Source organism: Entelurus aequoreus, linkage group LG13 (assembly GCF_033978785.1).
Source record: "Entelurus aequoreus isolate RoL-2023_Sb linkage group LG13, RoL_Eaeq_v1.1, whole genome shotgun sequence".
NCBI lineage: Eukaryota > Metazoa > Chordata > Actinopteri > Syngnathiformes > Syngnathidae > Entelurus > Entelurus aequoreus.
The window spans coordinates 4583370-4602653 of record NC_084743.1 but is presented as its reverse complement, the minus strand read 5'-3'; the positions used below and the strand labels follow the sequence as shown (position 1 = coordinate 4602653).

Sequence of the window (19284 nt, the reverse complement as noted above, 5' to 3'; positions counted from 1 at the left end):
TTCAAAGGCATCCATGATGCAAATCCTGGTTTTGTCGTGAAAAAGTTGAGAACGGTAACTTTTTAGATTAAGGTCTGACATGTTTAGTAACTTTACCAGTGGCGGTAGACGAAGATGGCGATGTGTAACTGGCAACCTGGATGTGACACACTCACAGAATTTTTAATTGGTCAAACGGTGGAGGGCGGGGCATCGAAATGACAACAACAAGATTTCGGGGCTGTAAATGTAATTTTGAAATAAGCATATCCTGGCTGAGCTACTGTTATTGTAAAAGAAGATGATTTATTAATGCATTTTGACATATTTAATGATGACTTGACATGAAATTATTACATATGGCCCCTTTAAATCTTATTGACCGTTTGGTTAAAAAAAAACATATGAATTATTTAATTTTAGCACCGTAAATTTGTTTATCAGTTTTTATGAGTACCTTTTTTTGCAGAATATTCAATCAGTGTTTTTGTAATCCGCCTGACCTAAACCCTGATAATAATCTTTGTGATGAACACATGCTTTCATGTCATTTGACGTGGTTCATCCTGTGAGCAGCGTGGACATAATTATTCAATATCATTCAAATCAAGAGTAGGATTACTAATTCAGTGTTAATATTAGAGTGAGGCCCCGGGCCCCTCTGTAGTGTAGTAGTCAAAACCGTCAACAACCCCCCTGGTCTATATGTTGTAATATGTAATATTGCTCTCTTTTTTCCCTTTTTTTAAAACTTTGTAGCTTTATGTAGAAGTGGCGCCGCTGAAGTGTCAGCTGGTAGCTTTTTTAACTTTGTTTTTGTCCTTTGATGTTTCCCACTTAATTGGACTTTTTCTGAATCTGGACTGAAACCCAGTGTTTCCCACACATTCATTTATTTGTGGCGGCCCGCCACGAAAGAATTACGTCCGCCACAAATTTTTAAAAAAAATATTTTTTTTTTAAATTTTTTAAATTTAATTTTTTGTTTTTTTTTGTCCTGTCCAGCTTCTCAGGCAAATCATATAGTTGATGTAGATGCCCATATAGGCTGTTCAGATTTACTTTACAAAAGAGAAGTGTAGGATACTTCTCTTGTTGCCTTATTTGTATTTGACCACTACTGTTTTCTGTATATTTGTTACTGACTGTGGCAGGACACCTCTGCCTCTGTTTCACTTTATGTTGCTGGTAAATAATATGCTTGTAGTAGTAGGCTAAAGTTAAATTATTTAGTATGCACTAATTAAAGGGGCAGAGCTTTAAGAGACATTTTAGCTTTTATATTTCATAAGATATATTTTTTGTAAGAACCACAATTAATAAATATATTTCGGTGAATAACTTATTGTTCAAATCTGTATATAAATATGTACATAAAGTGTTGTAATTATATTGTAAAATGGATGGATGGATGGACGTTTAAAACAAAACTGTTTAATTAATTAGTAAGTATACATTTTTTGAGCCTTTTTAGAGAAAATCATATCATTGTAGTAAATTATGCAAATTACTCGATGATGTCATGTTGGCCACGCCCCCACCGCCACAGGTATCTTGGCAGTTTATGGGAAACACTGGAAACCACATGATTTCCCTGTCGTGGACTAAATAGTCTCTCTTCTCTAGTTGTATGTAGACTTAGACTGTCCTTCCTGTCACATGACCATGCAACATGTCCTCTCCTCACTTGCTTTCCAGGCGGCCTTTGCTGAGCGGAACCTGCGGGCCCTTGACACACCCGACCAAGGAGGGGCATCCGAATCGTTTTTCTTGGACGTCCCGCTGACACACCCGGATGTTCACAGCAGGGTGCAGCCCAAGAGAACCGTGAGCTCTGACAGTCTGGACCAAAGCTCCCTGGAAGACTCGTTGAAGCAAACCAGGTAGCACTTTGGTCCCCCGTGACGACACGGCAGCACTGCTTGACTTTTTTTTGCTTGTTTGCAGGAAACTTTCAGCCCCGGGAGAATCCAGCACACCGTTTGTCCGGAGTTCCGAGAGACTGGCTGCCAAACGCCACGGTACTCTCCGAGCAGAGTCCCTGGAGACGCTCTACTTCACACCCATCAATTCAAGATATGTCCATAGGTAAATATCTGTGTTGCTGGTACAGATCCACCCATAATCGTTAAAGTGCCAAATATCAGCAGCGATAATCGTATCAGCCTTTTTTCTTTTTTTTTTTTTTACAACAATAAAACTACATCAGCAGATATAAAATATACACATTTAGCAAACTAATGACTTCAACAATTAATTGCAAACGTCTTACTGTCTGATTGCTGCCATCTTGTGGACAATGTTAGTAAATCAGGTCCGATCTGTAGTGCGCACAGCATTTACTTATATGACTCAACCCAAACAACCTTCCCTACTCATGACCAAAGAAAAAAAATGCAACCAACACAAAAAGTCAACACACAAAGTTACACATGACACAACCTGAACTTTGAGGATGAAAACATCGAAATGACACCCATTTAAATCCATTACAATGCATGATGGGAAAAATGCAAAGCACTCTCCACATTTATCCATGTTTGACTTTTAGCTGCTTGATATTTCCAGATGTTTACATATAATATTCATGTTTAAATGAAAAATGTTAAAAAAACAACTTCAAACCTTGTCCAGATGTTTACTGACATATAATATTCATGTTTAAATTAAAAATCATGTTAAAAAACAACTTAAAGCCTTGTCCAGATGTTTACTGACATATAATATTCATGTTTAAATGAAAAATAATGTTAAAAAAACAACTTCAAACCTTGTCCAGATGTTTACTGACATATAATATTCATGTTTAAATTAAAAATAATGTTAAAAAAAACAACTTAAAGCCTTGTCCAGATGTTTACTGACATATAATATTCATGTTTAAATGAAAAATAATGTTAAAAAAACAACTTAAAGCCTTTTCCAGATGTTTACTGACATATAATATTCATGTTTAAATTAAAAATAATGTTAAAAAAACAACTTAAAGCCTTGTCCAGATGTTTACTGACATATGATATTCATGTTTAAATTAAAAATAATGTTAAAAAAACAACTTAAAACCTTGCCTAGATGTTTACTGACCTATAATATTCATGTTTAAAAAATAATGTTAAAAAAACAACTTAAAGCCTTGTCCAGATGTTTACTGACATATAATATTCATGTTTAAATTAAAAAATAATGTTAAAAAAACAACTTAAAGCCTTGTCCAGATGTTTACTGACCTATAATATTCATGTTTAAATTAAAAATAATGTTAAAAAAACAACTTAAAACCTTGTCCAGATGTTTACTGACCTATAATATTCATATTTAAATTAAAAATAATGTTAAAAAAACAACTTAAAACCTTGTCCAGATGTTTACTGACCTATAATATTCATGTTTAAATTAAAAATAATGTTAAAAAAACAACTTATATCCTTGTCCAGATGTTTACTGACATATAATATTCATGTTTAAATTAAAAATAATGTTAAAAAAACAACTTAAAGCCTTGTCCAGATGTTTACTGACCTATAATATTCATATTTAAATTAAAAATAATGTTAAAAAAACAACTTAAAACTTTGTCCAGATGTTTACTGACCTATAATATTCATGTTTAAATTAAAAATAATGTTAAAAAAACAACTTATATCCTTGTCCAGATGTTTACTGACATATAATATTCATGTTTAAATTAAAAATAATGTTAAAAAAAACAACTTAAAACCTTGTCCAGATGTTTAATGACATATAATATTCATGTTTAAATTAAAAATAATGTTAAAAAAACAACTTATATCCTTGTCCAGATGTTTACTGACCTATAATATTCATGTTTAAATTAAAAATAATGTTAAAAAAAACAACTTAAAACCTTGTCCAGATGTTTAATGACATATAATATTCATGTTTAAATTAAAAATAATGTTAAAAAAACAACTTATATCCTTGTCCAGATGTTTACTGACATATAATATTCATGTTTAAATTTAAAATAATGTTAAAAAAACAACTTAAAACCTTGTCCAGATGTTTACTGACATATAATATTCATGTTTAAATTAAAAATAATGTTAAAAAAAACAACTTAAAACCTTGTCCAGATGTTTACTGACCTATAATATTCATGTTTAAATTAAAAATAATGTTAAAAAAACAACTTATATCCTTGTCCAGATGTTTACTGACAGAAAATCATGTTTAAATGAAAAATAATGTTAAAAACACAACTTAAAACCTTGTCCAGATGTTTACTGACATATAATATTCATGTTTAAATTAAAAATAATGTTAAAAAAACAACTTATATCCTTGTCCAGATGTTTACTGACATATGATATTCATGTTTAAATTAAAAATAATGTTAAAAAAACTTATATCCTTGTCCAGATGTTTACTGACATATAATATTCATGTTTAAATTAAAAATAATGTTAAAAAAACTTATATCCTTGTCCAGATGTTTACTGACATATAATATTCATGTTTAAATTCAAAATAATGTTAAAAAAACAACTTAAAACCTTGTCCAGATGTTTACTGACCTATAATATTCATATTTAAATTAAAAATAATGTTTAAAAAACAACTTAGAGCCTTGTCCAGATGTTTACTGACATATAATAATCATGTTTAAATTAAAAAATAATGTTTAAAAAACAACTTAAATCCTTGTCCAGATGTTTACTGACATATAATAATCATGTTGAAATGAAAAATAATGTTAAAAAAACAATTTAAAACCTTGTCCAGGTGTTTACTGACATATAATATTCATGTTTAAATAACTTTTACTGCAAAATAATATCTCTTATCGGCCTCCTTGACTACTAATAATCTGAAAAAAAGTAATTGGTGGATATCTAGTTGCTGATCCACAATGACACCATTGAGTGTTTACACACCATCAACATGTTTCTCTGAGTGCACTAAGACATGTCCGTCACCATCAACATGTTTCTCTGAGTGCACTAAGACATGTCAGTCACCATCAACATGTTTCTCTGAGTGCACTAAGACATGTCCGTCACCTTCAACATGTTTCTCTGAGTGCACTAAGACATGTCCATCACCTTCAATATGTTTCTCTGAGTGCACTAAGACATGTCCATCACCTTCAACATGTTTCTCTGAGTGCACTAAGACATGTCCATCACCTTCAACATGTTTCTCTGAGTGCACTAAGACATGTCCATCACCTTCAACATGTTTCTCTGAGTGCACTAAGACATGTCCGTCACCATCAACATGTTTCTCTGAGTGCACTAAGACATGTCCATCACCTTCAACATGTTTCTCTGAGTGCACTAAGACATGTCCATCACCTTCAACATGTTTCTCTGAGTGCACTAAGACATGTCCATCACCTTCAACATGTTTCTCTGAGTGCACTAAGACATGTCCATCACCTTCAACATGTTTCTCTGAGTGCACTAAGACATGTCCGTCACCTTCAACATGTTTCTCTGAGTGCACTAAGACATGTCCGTCACCATCAACATGTTTCTCTGAGTGCACTAAGACATGTCCATCACCTTCAACATGTTTCTCTGAGTGCACTAAGACATGTCCATCACCTTCAACATGTTTCTCTGAGTGCACTAAGACATGTCCATCACCTTCAACATGTTTCTCTGAGTGCACTAAGACATGTCCATCACCTTCAACATGTTTCTCTGAGTGCACTAAGACATGTCCATCACCTTCAACATGTTTCTCTGAGTGCACTAAGACATGTCCATCACCTTCAACATGTTTCTCTGAGTGCACTAAGACATGTCCATCACCTCCCAACAGGACCAGACGCAGTTCCATCTGCACCAACCCATCCTCCTCTGTGAAGACACGCAGGACCACTCAGGTTATAAACATCACCCTGACTAAGGTAATAACAGTCTTATTACACTATCTAACATGTATAAGATAGTAATAAAAGGTGTATTACAGTATCTAACATGTTATAAGGTAGTAATAAAAGGTGTATTACAGTATCTAACATGTTATAAGTTAGTAATAAAAGGTGTATTACAGTATCTAACATGTTATAAGGTAGTAATAAAAGGTGTATTACAGTATCTAACATGTTATAAGGTAGTAATAAAAGGTGTATTACAGTATCTAACATGTTATAAGGTAGTAATAAAAGGTGTATTACAGTATCTAACATGTTATAAGGTAGTAATAAAAGGTGTATTACAGTATCTAACATGTATAAGGTAGTAATAAAGGGTGTATTACAGTATCTAACATGTATAAGATAGTAATAAAAGGTGTATTACAGTATCTAACATGTTATAAGGTAGTAATAAAAGGTGTGTTACAGTATCTAACATGTTATAAGGTAGTAATAAAAGGTGTATTACAGTATCTAACATGTTATAAGGTAGTAATAAAAGGTGTATTACAGTATCTAACATGTTATAAGGTAGTAATAAAAGGTGTATTACAGTATCTAACATGTTATAAGGTAGTAATAAAAGGTGTATTACAGTATCTAACATGTTATAAGGTAGTAATAAAAGGTGTATTACAGTATCTAACATGTATAAGGTAGTAATAAAGGGTGTATTACAGTATCTAACATGTTATAAGGTAGTAATAAAAGGTGTATTACAGTATCTAACATGTTATAAGGTAGTAATAAAAGGTGTATTACAGTATCTAACATGATATAAGGTAGTAATAAAAGGTGTATTACAGTATCTAACATGTATAAGGTAGTAATAAAGGGTGTATTACAGTATCTAACATGTTATAAGGTAGTAATAAAAGGTGTATTACAGTATCTAACATGTATAAGGTAGTAATAAAAGGTGTATTACAGTATCTAACATGTTATAAGGTAGTAATAAAAGGTGTATTACAGTATCTAACATGTTATAAGGTAGTAATAAAAGGTGTATTACAGTATCTAACATGTATAAGGTAGTAATAAAGGGTGTATTACAGTATCTAACATGTTATAAGGTAGTAATAAAAGGTGTATTACAGTATCTAACATGTTATAAGGTAGTAATAAAAGGTGTATTACAGTATCTAACATGATATAAGGTAGTAATAAAAGGTGTATTACAGTATCTAACATGTATAAGGTAGTAATAAAGGGTGTATTACAGTATCTAACATGTTATAAGGTAGTAATAAAAGGTGTATTACAGTATCTAACATGTATAAGGTAGTAATAAAAGGTGTATTACAGTATCTAACATGTTATAAGGTAGTAATAAAAGGTGTATTACAGTATCTAACATGTTATAAGGTAGTAATAAAAGGTGTATTACAGTATCTAACATGTTATAAGGTAGTAATAAAAGGTGTATTACAGTATCTAGCATGTTATAAGGTAGTAATAAAAGGTGTATTACAGTATCTAGCATGTTATAAGGTAGTAATAAAAGGTGTATTACAGTATCTAGCATGTTATAAGGTAGTAATAAAAGGTGTATTACAGTATCTAACATGTATAAGGTAGTAATAAAAGGTGTATTACAGTATCTAACATGTTATAAGGTAGTAATAAAAGGTGTATTACAGTATCTAGCATGTTATAAGGTAGTAATAAAAGGTGTATTACACTATCTAACATGTTATAAAGTAGTAATAAAAGGTGTATTACAGTATCTAACATGTTATAAGGTAGTAATAAAAGGTGTATTACAGTATCTAACATGTTATAAAGTAGTAATAAAAGGTGTATTACAGTATCTAACATGTTATAAAGTAGTAATAAAAGGTGTATTATGACTATTCAGAAAAGTGTAGGTGGTGTAGAAGAGGAGGAGGCGTTCCTCCCTCCATCTCGCTCGCAGCCCAACCTCTCCAGTGGCCACGCCTCCTCGCCCGTCTCCATGAAGCTTTTTCACACGCCCGGGAAAATGGCCGCCGGCGTTCAGCTGGTCGGCCTGCCCGGCTATCGGCGCAGCACGCTCCACGCACAAAGTGAGTGAACCCACACCAGCAGCAGCAGCAGTTGTTGTTGTTGTCTCCACCCCCGAGTGATGACGTCATCCTTGTGTTCAGCCACCAGCACCTTCTGTGTGGGTGCAGAGAACGAGCCGGAAGCTGCGCCCAACGACTGGATGAGGATCGCAGAGCTCCAGGCCAGGAACCGAGCCTGCCTTCCTCACCTGAAGAGCAGCTACCCTGTGGAGTTTGAGGTGGCTGCACCTTCACTCTTTCACTCTTTCAGCTACCCTGTGGAGTTTGAGGTGGCTGCACCTTCACTCTTTCACTCTTTCACTCTTTCACTCTTTCACTCTTTCAGCTACCCTGTGGAGTTTGAGGTGGCTGCACCTTCACTCTTTCACTCTTTCAGCTACCCTGTGGAGTTTGAGGTGCTGCACCTTCACTCTTTCACTCTTTCAGCTACCCTGTGGAGTTTGAGGTGGCTGCACCTTCACTCTTTCACTCTTTCAGCTACCCTGTGGAGTTTGAGGTGGCTGCACCTTCACTCTTTCACTCTTTCACTCTTTCAGCTACCCTGTGGAGTTTGAGGTGGCTGCACCTTCACTCTTTCACTCTTTCACTCTTTCACTCTTTCACTCTTTCAGCTACCCTGTGGAGTTTGAGGTGGCTGCACCTTCACTCTTTCACTCTTTCAGCTACCCTGTGGAGTTTGAGGTGCTGCACCTTCACTCTTTCACTCTTTCAGCTACCCTGTGGAGTTTGAGGTGGCTGCACCTTCACTCTTTCACTCTTTCAGCTACCCTGTGGAGTTTGAGGTGGCTGCACCTTCACTCTTTCACTCTTTCACTCTTTCAGCTACCCTGTGGAGTTTGAGGTGGCTGCACCTTCACTCTTTCACTCTTTCAGCTACCCTGTGGAGTTTGAGGTGGCTGCACCTTCACTCTTTCACTCTTTCAGCTACCCTGTGGAGTTTGAGGTGGCTGCACCTTCACTCTTTCACTCTTTCAGCTACCCTGTGGAGTTTGAGGTGGCTGCACCTTCACTCTTTCACTCTTTCAGCTACCCTGTGGAGTTTGAGGTGGCTGCACCTTCACTCTTTCACTCTTTCAGCTACCCTGTGGAGTTTGAGGTGGCTGCACCTTCACTCTTTCACTCTTTCAGCTACCCTGTGGAGTTTGAGGTGGCTGCACCTTCACTCTTTCACTCTTTCACTCTTTCAGCTACCCTGTGGAGTTTGAGGTGGCTGCACCTTCACTCTTTCACTCTTTCACTCTTTCAGCTACCCTGTGGAGTTTGAGGTGGCTGCACCTTCACTCTTTCACTCTTTCACTCTTTCAGCTACCCTGTGGAGTTTGAGGTGGCTGCACCTTCACTCTTTCACTCTTTCACTCTTTCACTCTTTCACTCTTTCAGCTACCCTGTGGAGTTTGAGGTGGCTGCACCTTCACTCTTTCACTCTTTCAGCTACCCTGTGGAGTTTGAGGTGCTGCACCTTCACTCTTTCACTCTTTCAGCTACCCTGTGGAGTTTGAGGTGGCTGCACCTTCACTCTTTCACTCTTTCAGCTACCCTGTGGAGTTTGAGGTGGCTGCACCTTCACTCTTTCACTCTTTCAGCTACCCTGTGGAGTTTGAGGTGGCTGCACCTTCACTCTTTCACTCTTTCACTCTTTCAGCTACCCTGTGGAGTTTGAGGTGGCTGCACCTTCACTCTTTCACTCTTTCAGCTACCCTGTGGAGTTTGAGGTGGCTGCACCTTCACTCTTTCACTCTTTCAGCTACCCTGTGGAGTTTGAGGTGGCTGCACCTTAACTCTTTCACTCTTTCAGCTACCCTGTGGAGTTTGAGGTGGCTGCACCTTCACTCTTTCACTCTTTCACTCTTTCAGCTACCCTGTGGAGTTTGAGGTGGCTGCACCTTCACTCTTTCACTCTTTCACTCTTTCAGCTACCCTGTGGAGTTTGAGGTGGCTGCACCTTCACTCTTTCACTCTTTCACTCTTTCAGCTACCCTGTGGAGTTTGAGGTGGCTGCACCTTCACTCTTTCACTCTTTCACTCTTTCAGCTACCCTGTGGAGTTTGAGGTGGCTGCACCTTCACTCTTTCACTCTTTCACTCTTTCAGCTACCCTGTGGAGTTTGAGGTGGCTGCACCTTCACTCTTTCACTCTTTCACTCTTTCAGCTACCCTGTGGAGTTTGAGGTGGCTGCACCTTCACTCTTTCACTCTTTCACTCTTTCACTCTTTCAGCTACCCTGTGGAGTTTGAGGTGGCTGCACCTTCACTCTTTCACTCTTTCACTCTTTCACTCTTTCAGCTACCCTGTGGAGTTTGAGGTGGCTGCACCTTCACTCTTTCACTCTTTCACTCTTTCAGCTACCCTGTGGAGTTTGAGGTGGCTGCACCTTCACTCTTTCACTCTACTTAACTTGGAAATGTGGCATTTTTCACTTAGTAAATACTAGTGATCTGCGATACCACTCATTTTTCACTTAGTAAATACTAGTGATCTGCGATACCACTCATTTTTCACTTAGTAAATACTAGTGATCTGCGATACCACTCATTTTTCACTTAGTAAATACTAGTGATCTGCGATACCACTCATTTTTCACTTAGTAAATACTAGTGATGTGCGATACCACTCATTTTTCACTTAGTAAATACTAGTGATCTGCGATACCACTCATTTTTCACTTAGTAAATACTAGTGATCTGCGATACCACTCATTTTTCACTTAGTAAATACTAGTGATCTGCGATACCACTCATTTTTCACTTAGTAAATACTAGTGATCTGCGATACCACTCATTTTTCACTTAGTAAATACTAGTGATGTGCGATACCACTCATTTTTCACTTAGTAAATACTAGTGATCTGCGATACCACTCATTTTTCACTTAGTAAATACTAGTGATCTGCGATACCACTCATTTTTCACTTAGTAAATACTAGTGATCTGCGATACCACTCATTTTTCACTTAGTAAATACTAGTGATCTGCGATACCACTCATTTTTCACTTAGTAAATACTAGTGATGTGCGATACCACTCATTTTTCACTTAGTAAATACTAGTGATCTGCGATACCACTCATTTTTCACTTAGTAAATACTAGTGATCTGCGATACCACTCATTTTTCACTTAGTAAATACTAGTGATCTGCGATACCACTCATTTTTCACTTAGTAAATACTAGTGATCTGCGATACCACTCATTTTTCACTTAGTAAATACTAGTGATCTGCGATACCACTCATTTTTCACTTAGTAAATACTAGTGATCTGCGATACCACTCATTTTTCACTTAGTAAATACTAGTGATCTGCGATACCACTCATTTTTCACTTAGTAAATACTAGTGATGTGCGATACCACTCATTTTTCACTTAGTAAATACTAGTGATCTGCGATACCACTCATTTTTCACTTAGTAAATACTAGTGATCTGCGATACCACTCATTTTTCACTTAGTAAATACTAGTGATCTGCGATACCACTCATTTTTCACTTAGTAAATACTAGTGATCTGCGATACCACTCATTTTTCACTTAGTAAATACTAGTGATGTGCGATACCACTCATTTTTCACTTAGTAAATACTAGTGATCTGCGATACCACTCATTTTTCACTTAGTAAATACTAGTGATCTGCGATACCACTCATTTTTCACTTAGTAAATACTAGTGATCTGCGATACCACTCATTTTTCACTTAGTAAATACTAGTGATCTGCGATACCACTCATTTTTCACTTAGTAAATACTAGTGATGTGCGATACCACTCATTTTTCACTTAGTAAATACTAGTGATCTGCGATACCACTCATTTTTCACTTAGTAAATACTAGTGATCTGCGATACCACTCATTTTTCACTTAGTAAATACTAGTGATCTGCGATACCACTCATTTTTCACTTAGTAAATACTAGTGATCTGCGATACCACTCATTTTTCACTTAGTAAATACTAGTGATCTGCGATACCACTCATTTTTCACTTAGTAAATACTAGTGATGTGCGATACCACTCATTTTTCACTTAGTAAATACTAGTGATCTGCGATACCACTCATTTTTCACTTAGTAAATACTAGTGATCTGCGATACCACTCATTTTTCACTTAGTAAATACTAGTGATCTGCGATACCACTCATTTTTCACTTAGTAAATACTAGTGATCTGCGATACCACTCATTTTTCACTTAGTAAATACTAGTGATGTGCGATACCACTCATTTTTCACTTAGTAAATACTAGTGATCTGCGATACCACTCATTTTTCACTTAGTAAATACTAGTGATCTGCGATACCACTCATTTTTCACTTAGTAAATACTAGTGATCTGCGATACCACTCATTTTTCACTTAGTAAATACTAGTGATCTGCGATACCACTCATTTTTCACTTAGTAAATACTAGTGATGTGCGATACCACTCATTTTTCACTTAGTAAATACTAGTGATCTGCGATACCACTCATTTTTCACTTAGTAAATACTAGTGATCTGCGATACCACTCATTTTTCACTTAGTAAATACTAGTGATCTGCGATACCACTCATTTTTCACTTAGTAAATACTAGTGATCTGCGATACCACTCATTTTTCACTTAGTAAATACTAGTGATGTGCGATACCACTCATTTTTCACTTAGTAAATACTAGTGATCTGCGATACCACTCATTTTTCACTTAGTAAATACTAGTGATCTGCGATACCACTCATTTTTCACTTAGTAAATACTAGTGATCTGCGATACCACTCATTTTTCACTTAGTAAATACTAGTGATCTGCGATACCACTCATTTTTCACTTAGTAAATACTAGTGATGTGCGATACCACTCATTTTTCACTTAGTAAATACTAGTGATCTGCGATACCACTCATTTTTCACTTAGTAAATACTAGTGATCTGCGATACCACTCATTTTTCACTTAGTAAATACTAGTGATCTGCGATACCACTCATTTTTCACTTAGTAAATACTAGTGATCTGCGATACCACTCATTTTTCACTTAGTAAATACTAGTGATGTGCGATACCACTCATTTTTCACTTAGTAAATACTAGTGATCTGCGATACCACTCATTTTTCACTTAGTAAATACTAGTGATCTGCGATACCACTCATTTTTCACTTAGTAAATACTAGTGATCTGCGATACCACTCATTTTTCACTTAGTAAATACTAGTGATCTGCGATACCACTCATTTTTCACTTAGTAAATACTAGTGATGTGCGATACCACTCATTTTTCACTTAGTAAATACTAGTGATGTGCGATACCACTCATTTTTCACTTAGTAAATACTAGTGATCTGCGATACCACTCATTTTTCACTTAGTAAATACTAGTGATCTGCGATACCACTCATTTTTCACTTAGTAAATACTAGTGATCTGCGATACCACTCATTTTTTACTTAGTAAATACTAGTGTTGTGCGATACCACTGATGTTGACTTAGTAAATACTAGTGATGTGCGATACCACTCATTTTTCACTTAGTAAAAACTAGTGATGTGCGATACCACTCATTTTTCACTTAGTAAAAACTAGTGATGTGCGATACCACTGATTTTTCACTTAGTAAATACTAGTGATGTGCGATACCACTCATTTTTCACTTAGTAAATACTAGTGATGTGTGATACCACTAATTTTTAACTTAGTAAATACTAGTGATGTGCGATACCACTCATTTTTAACTTAGTAAATACTAGTGATGTATAATGATAGTGTAAAAGTGTACTATTTAGTCGTAATACAACAATGATGTGTATAATGATAATGTAAAAGTGTACTATTTAGTCGTAATACAACAATGATGTGTATAATGATAGTGTAAAAGTGTACTATGTAGTCGTAATACAACAATGATGTGTATAATGATAGTGTAAAAGTGTACTATGTAGTCGTAATACAACAATGATGTGTATAATGATAGTGTAAAAGTGTACTATGTCGTCGTAATACAACAATGTGTATAATGATAGTGTAAAAGTGTACTATGTAGTCGTAATACAACAATGATGTGTATAATGATAGTGTAAAAGTGTACTATGTAGTCCTAATACAACAATGATGTGTATAATGATAGTGTAAAAGTGTGCTATTTAGTCGTAATACAACAATGATGTGTATAATGATAGTGTAAAAGTGTACTATGTAGTCGTAATACAACAATGTGTATAATGATAGTGTAAAAGTGTACTATGTAGTCCTAATACAACAATGATGTGTATGATAGTGTAAAAGTGTACTATGTAGTCCTAATACAACAATGATGTGTATAATGATAGTGTAAAAGTGTGCTATTTAGTCGTAATACAACAATGATGTGTATAATGATAGTGTAAAAGTGTACTATGTAGTCGTAATACAACAATGTGTATAATGATAGTGTAAAAGTGTACTATTTAGTGGTAATACAACAATGTGTATAATGATAGTGTAAAAGTGTACTATGTAGTCGTAATACAACAATGATGTGTATAATGATAGTGTAAAAGTGTACTATTTAGTCGTAATACAACAATGATGTGTATAATGATAGTGTAAAAGTGTACTATTTAGTGGTAATACAACAATGTGTATAATGATAGTGTAAAAGTGTACTATGTAGTCGTAATACAACAATGATGTGTATAATGATAGTGTAAAAGTGTATCTCGTTCCATCAGTAGTCCTAATACAACAATGATGTGTATGATAGTGTAAAAGTGTACTATGTAGTCCTAATACAACAATGATGTGTATAATGATAGTGTAAAAGTGTACTATTTAGTCCTAATACAACAATGACGTGTATAATGATAGTGTAAAAGTGTACTATTTAGTGGTAATACAACAATGTGTATAATGATAGTGTAAAAGTGTACTATGTAGTCGTAATACAACAATGATGTGTATAATGATAGTGTAAAAGTGTACTATTTAGTCGTAATACAACAATGATGTGTATAATGATAATGTAAAAGTGTACTATTTAGTCGTAATACAACAATGATGTGTATAATGATAGTGTAAAAGTGTACAATGTAGTCGTAATACAACAATGATGTGTATAATGATAGTGTAAAAGTGTACTATGTAGTCGTAATACAACAATGATGTGTATAATGATAGTGTAAAAGTGTACTATGTAGTCGTAATACAACAATGTGTATAATGATAGTGTAAAAGTGTACTATGTAGTCGTAATACAACAATGATGTGTATAATGATAGTGTAAAAGTGTACTATGTAGTCGTAATACAACAATGATGTGTATAATGATAGTGTAAAAGTGTACTATTGAGTCGTAATACAACAATGTGTATAATGATAGTGTAAAAGTGTACTATGTAGTCGTAATACAACAATGTGTATAATGATAGTGTAAAAGTGTACTATGTAGTCGTAATACAACAATGATGTGTATAATGATAGTGTAAAAGTGTACTTTGTAGTCGTAATACAACAATGATGTGTATAATGATAGTGTAAAAGTGTGCTATTTAGTCGTAATACAACAATGATGTGTATAATGATAGTGTAAAAGTGTACTATGTAGTCGTAATACAACAATGATGTGTATAATGATAGTGTAAAAGTGTACTATTTAGTCGTAATACAACAATGATGTGTATAATGATAGTGTAAAAGTGTACTATGTAGTCCTAATACAACAATGATGTGTATGATAGTGTAAAAGTGTACTATGTAGTCCTAATACAACAATGATGTGTATAATGATAGTGTAAAAGTGTACTATTTAGTCCTAATACAACAATGACGTGTATAATGATAGTGTAAAAGTGTACTATTTAGTGGTAATACAACAATGTGTATAATGATAGTGTAAAAGTGTACTATGTAGTCGTAATACAACAATGATGTGTATAATGATAGTGTAAAAGTGTACTATGTAGTCGTAATACAACAATGATGTGTATAATGATAGTGTAAAAGTGTACTATTTAGTGGTAATACAACAATGACATGTATAATGATAGTGTAAAAGTGTACTATGTAGTCTTAATACAACAATGACGTGTATAATGATAGTGTAAAAGTGTACTATGTAGTCGTAATACAACAATGATGTGTATAATGATAGTGTAAAAGTGTACTATGTAGTCTTAATACAACAATGACGTGTATAATGATAGTGTAAAAGTGTACTATGTAGTCTTAATACAACAATGACGTGTATAATGATAGTGTAAAAGTGTACTATGTAGTCGTAATACAACAATGGTGTGTATAATGATAGTGTAAAAGTGTACTATGTAGTCGTAATACAACAATGATGTGTATAATGATAGTGTAAAAGTGTACTATTTAGTGGTAATACAACAATGACATGTATAATGATAGTGTAAAAGTGTACTATGTAGTCTTAATACAACAATGACGTGTATAATGATAGTGTAAAAGTGTACTATGTAGTCCTAATACAACAATGATGTATATAATTATAGTGTAAAAGTGTACTATGTAGTCCTAATACAACAATGTGTATAATGATAGTGTAAAAGTGTACTATGTAGTCGTAATACAACAATGATGTGTATAATGATAGTGTAAAAGTGTACTATGTAGTCGTAATACAACAATGATGTGTATAATGATAGTGTAAAAGTGTACTATTTAGTCGTAATACAACAATGACGTGTATAATGATAGTGTAAAAGTGTTCTATGTAGTCGTAATACAACAATGTGTATAATGATAGTGTAAAAATGTACTATTTAGTCGTAATACAACAATGATGTGTATAATGATAGTGTAAAAGTGTACTATGTAGTCCTAATACAACAATGATATGTATAATGATAGTGTAAAAGTGTACTATGTAGTCGTAATACAACAATGATGTGTATAATGATAGTGTAAAAGTGTACTATTGAGTCGTAATACAACAATGTGTATAATGATAGTGTAAAAGTGTACTATGTAGTCGTAATACAACAATGTGTATAATGATAGTGTAAAAGTGTACTATGTAGTCGTAATACAACAATGATGTGTATAATGATAGTGTAAAAGTGTACTTTGTAGTCCTAATACAACAATGATGTGTATAATGATAGTGTAAAAGTGTGCTATTTAGTCGTAATACAACAATGATGTGTATAATGATAGTGTAAAAGTGTACTATGTAGTCGTAATACAACAATGTGTATAATGATAGTGTAAAAGTGTACTATGTAGTCCTAATACAACAATGATGTGTATGATAGTGTAAAAGTGTACTATGTAGTCCTAATACAACAATGATGTGTATAATGATAGTGTAAAAGTGTGCTATTTAGTCGTAATACAACAATGATGTGTATAATGATAGTGTAAAAGTGTACTATGTAGTCGTAATACAACAATGATGTGTATAATGATAGTGTAAAAGTGTACTATTTAGTCGTAATACAACAATGATGTGTATAATGATAGTGTAAAAGTGTACTATGTAGTCCTAATACAACAATGATGTGTATGATAGTGTAAAAGTGTACTATGTAGTCCTAATACAACAATGATGTGTATAATGATAGTGTAAAAGTGTACTATGTAGTCCTAATACAACAATGATGTGTATAATGATAGTGTAAAAGTGTACTATTTAGTGGTAATACAACAATGTGTATAATGATAGTGTAAAAGTGTACTATGTAGTCGTAATACAACAATGATGTGTATAATGATAGTGTAAAAGTGTACTATTTAGTCGTAATACAACAATGATGTGTATAATGATAGTGTAAAAATGTACTATTTAGTCGTAATACAACAATGATGTGTATAATGATAGTGTAAAAGTGTACTATGTAGTCGTAATACAACAATGATGTGTATAATGATAGTGTAAAAGTGTACTATGTAGTCGTAATACAACAATGATGTGTATAATGATAGTGTAAAAGTGTACTATTTAGTCGTAATACAACAATGATGTGTATAATGATAGTGTAAAAGTGTACTATGTAGTCGTAATACAACAATGATGTGTATAATGATAGTGTAAAAATGTACTATTTAGTCGTAATACAACAATGATGTGTATAATGATAGTGTAAAAATGTACTATTTAGTCGTAATACAACAATGATGTGTATAATGATAGTGTAAAAGTGTACTATGTAGTCGTAATACAACAATGATGTGTATAATGATAGTGTAAAAGTGTACTATGTAGTCGTAATACAACAATGATGTGTATAATGATAGTGTAAAAGTGTACTATTTAGTCGTAATACAACAATGATGTGTATAATGATAGTGTAAAAGTGTACTATGTAGTCGTAATACAACAATGATGTGTATAATGATAGTGTAAAAGTGTACTATTGAGTCGAATACAACAATGATGTGTATAATGATAGTGTAAAAGTGTACTATTTAGTGGTAATACAACAATGACATGTATAATGATAGTGTAAAAGTGTACTATGTAGTCTTAATACAACAATGACGTGTATAATGATAGTGTAAAAGTGTACTATGTAGTCTTAATACAACAATGACGTGTATAATGATAGTGTAAAAGTGTACTATGTAGTCTTAATACAACAATGATGTGTATAATGATAGTGTAAAAGTGTACTATGTAGTCGTAATACAACAATGATGTGTATAATGATAGTGTAAAAGTGTACTATTTAGTGGTAATACAACAATGACATGTATAATGATAGTGTAAAAGTGTACTATGTAGTCTTAATACAACAATGACGTGTATAATGATAGTGTAAAAGTGTACTATGTAGTCCTAATACAACAATGATGTATATAATTATAGTGTAAAAGTGTACTATGTAGTCCTAATACAACAATGTGTATAATGATAGTGTAAAAGTGTACTATGTAGTCGTAATACAACAATGATGTGTATAATGATAGTGTAAAAGTGTACTATTTAGTCGTAATACAACAATGATGTGTATAATGATAGTGTAAAAGTGTACTATGTAGTCGTAATACAACAATGATGTGTATAATGATAGTGTAAAAGTGTACTATTTAGTCGTAATACAACAATGACGTGTATAATGATAGTGTAAAAGTGTACTATGTAGTCGTAATACAACAATGTGTATAATGAAAGTGTAAAAATGTACTATTTAGTCGTAATACAACAATGATGTGTATAATGATAGTGTAAAAGTGTACTATGTAGTCCTAATACAACAATGATATGTATGATAGTGTAAAAGTGTACTATGTAGTCGTAATACAACAATGATGTGTATAATGATAGTGTAAAAGTGTACTATGTAGTCGTAATACAACAATGATGTGTATGATAGTGTAAAAGTGTACTATGTAGTCGTAATACAACAATGTGTATAATGATAGTGTAAAAGTGTACTATGTAGTCGTAATACAACAATGATGTGTATAATGATAG

At 33.6% G+C, this 19284-nt stretch overlaps 1 protein-coding gene across 1 annotated transcript in view; it reads left to right on the top strand.

The window, feature by feature from the left end:
- The window catches only part of numa1 (nuclear mitotic apparatus protein 1), a 79992-nt gene that overhangs the window by 49442 nt on the left and 11266 nt on the right, over positions 1-19284 (top strand). Inside the window, exons 16-20 of the mRNA XM_062067268.1 lie at positions 1678-1862; positions 1927-2067; positions 5767-5854; positions 7722-7908; positions 7990-8126. Coding sequence (XP_061923252.1) covers positions 1678-1862; positions 1927-2067; positions 5767-5854; positions 7722-7908; positions 7990-8126 — 738 coding nt within the window. The remainder of the gene's footprint in view (positions 1-1677; positions 1863-1926; positions 2068-5766; positions 5855-7721; positions 7909-7989; positions 8127-19284) is intronic.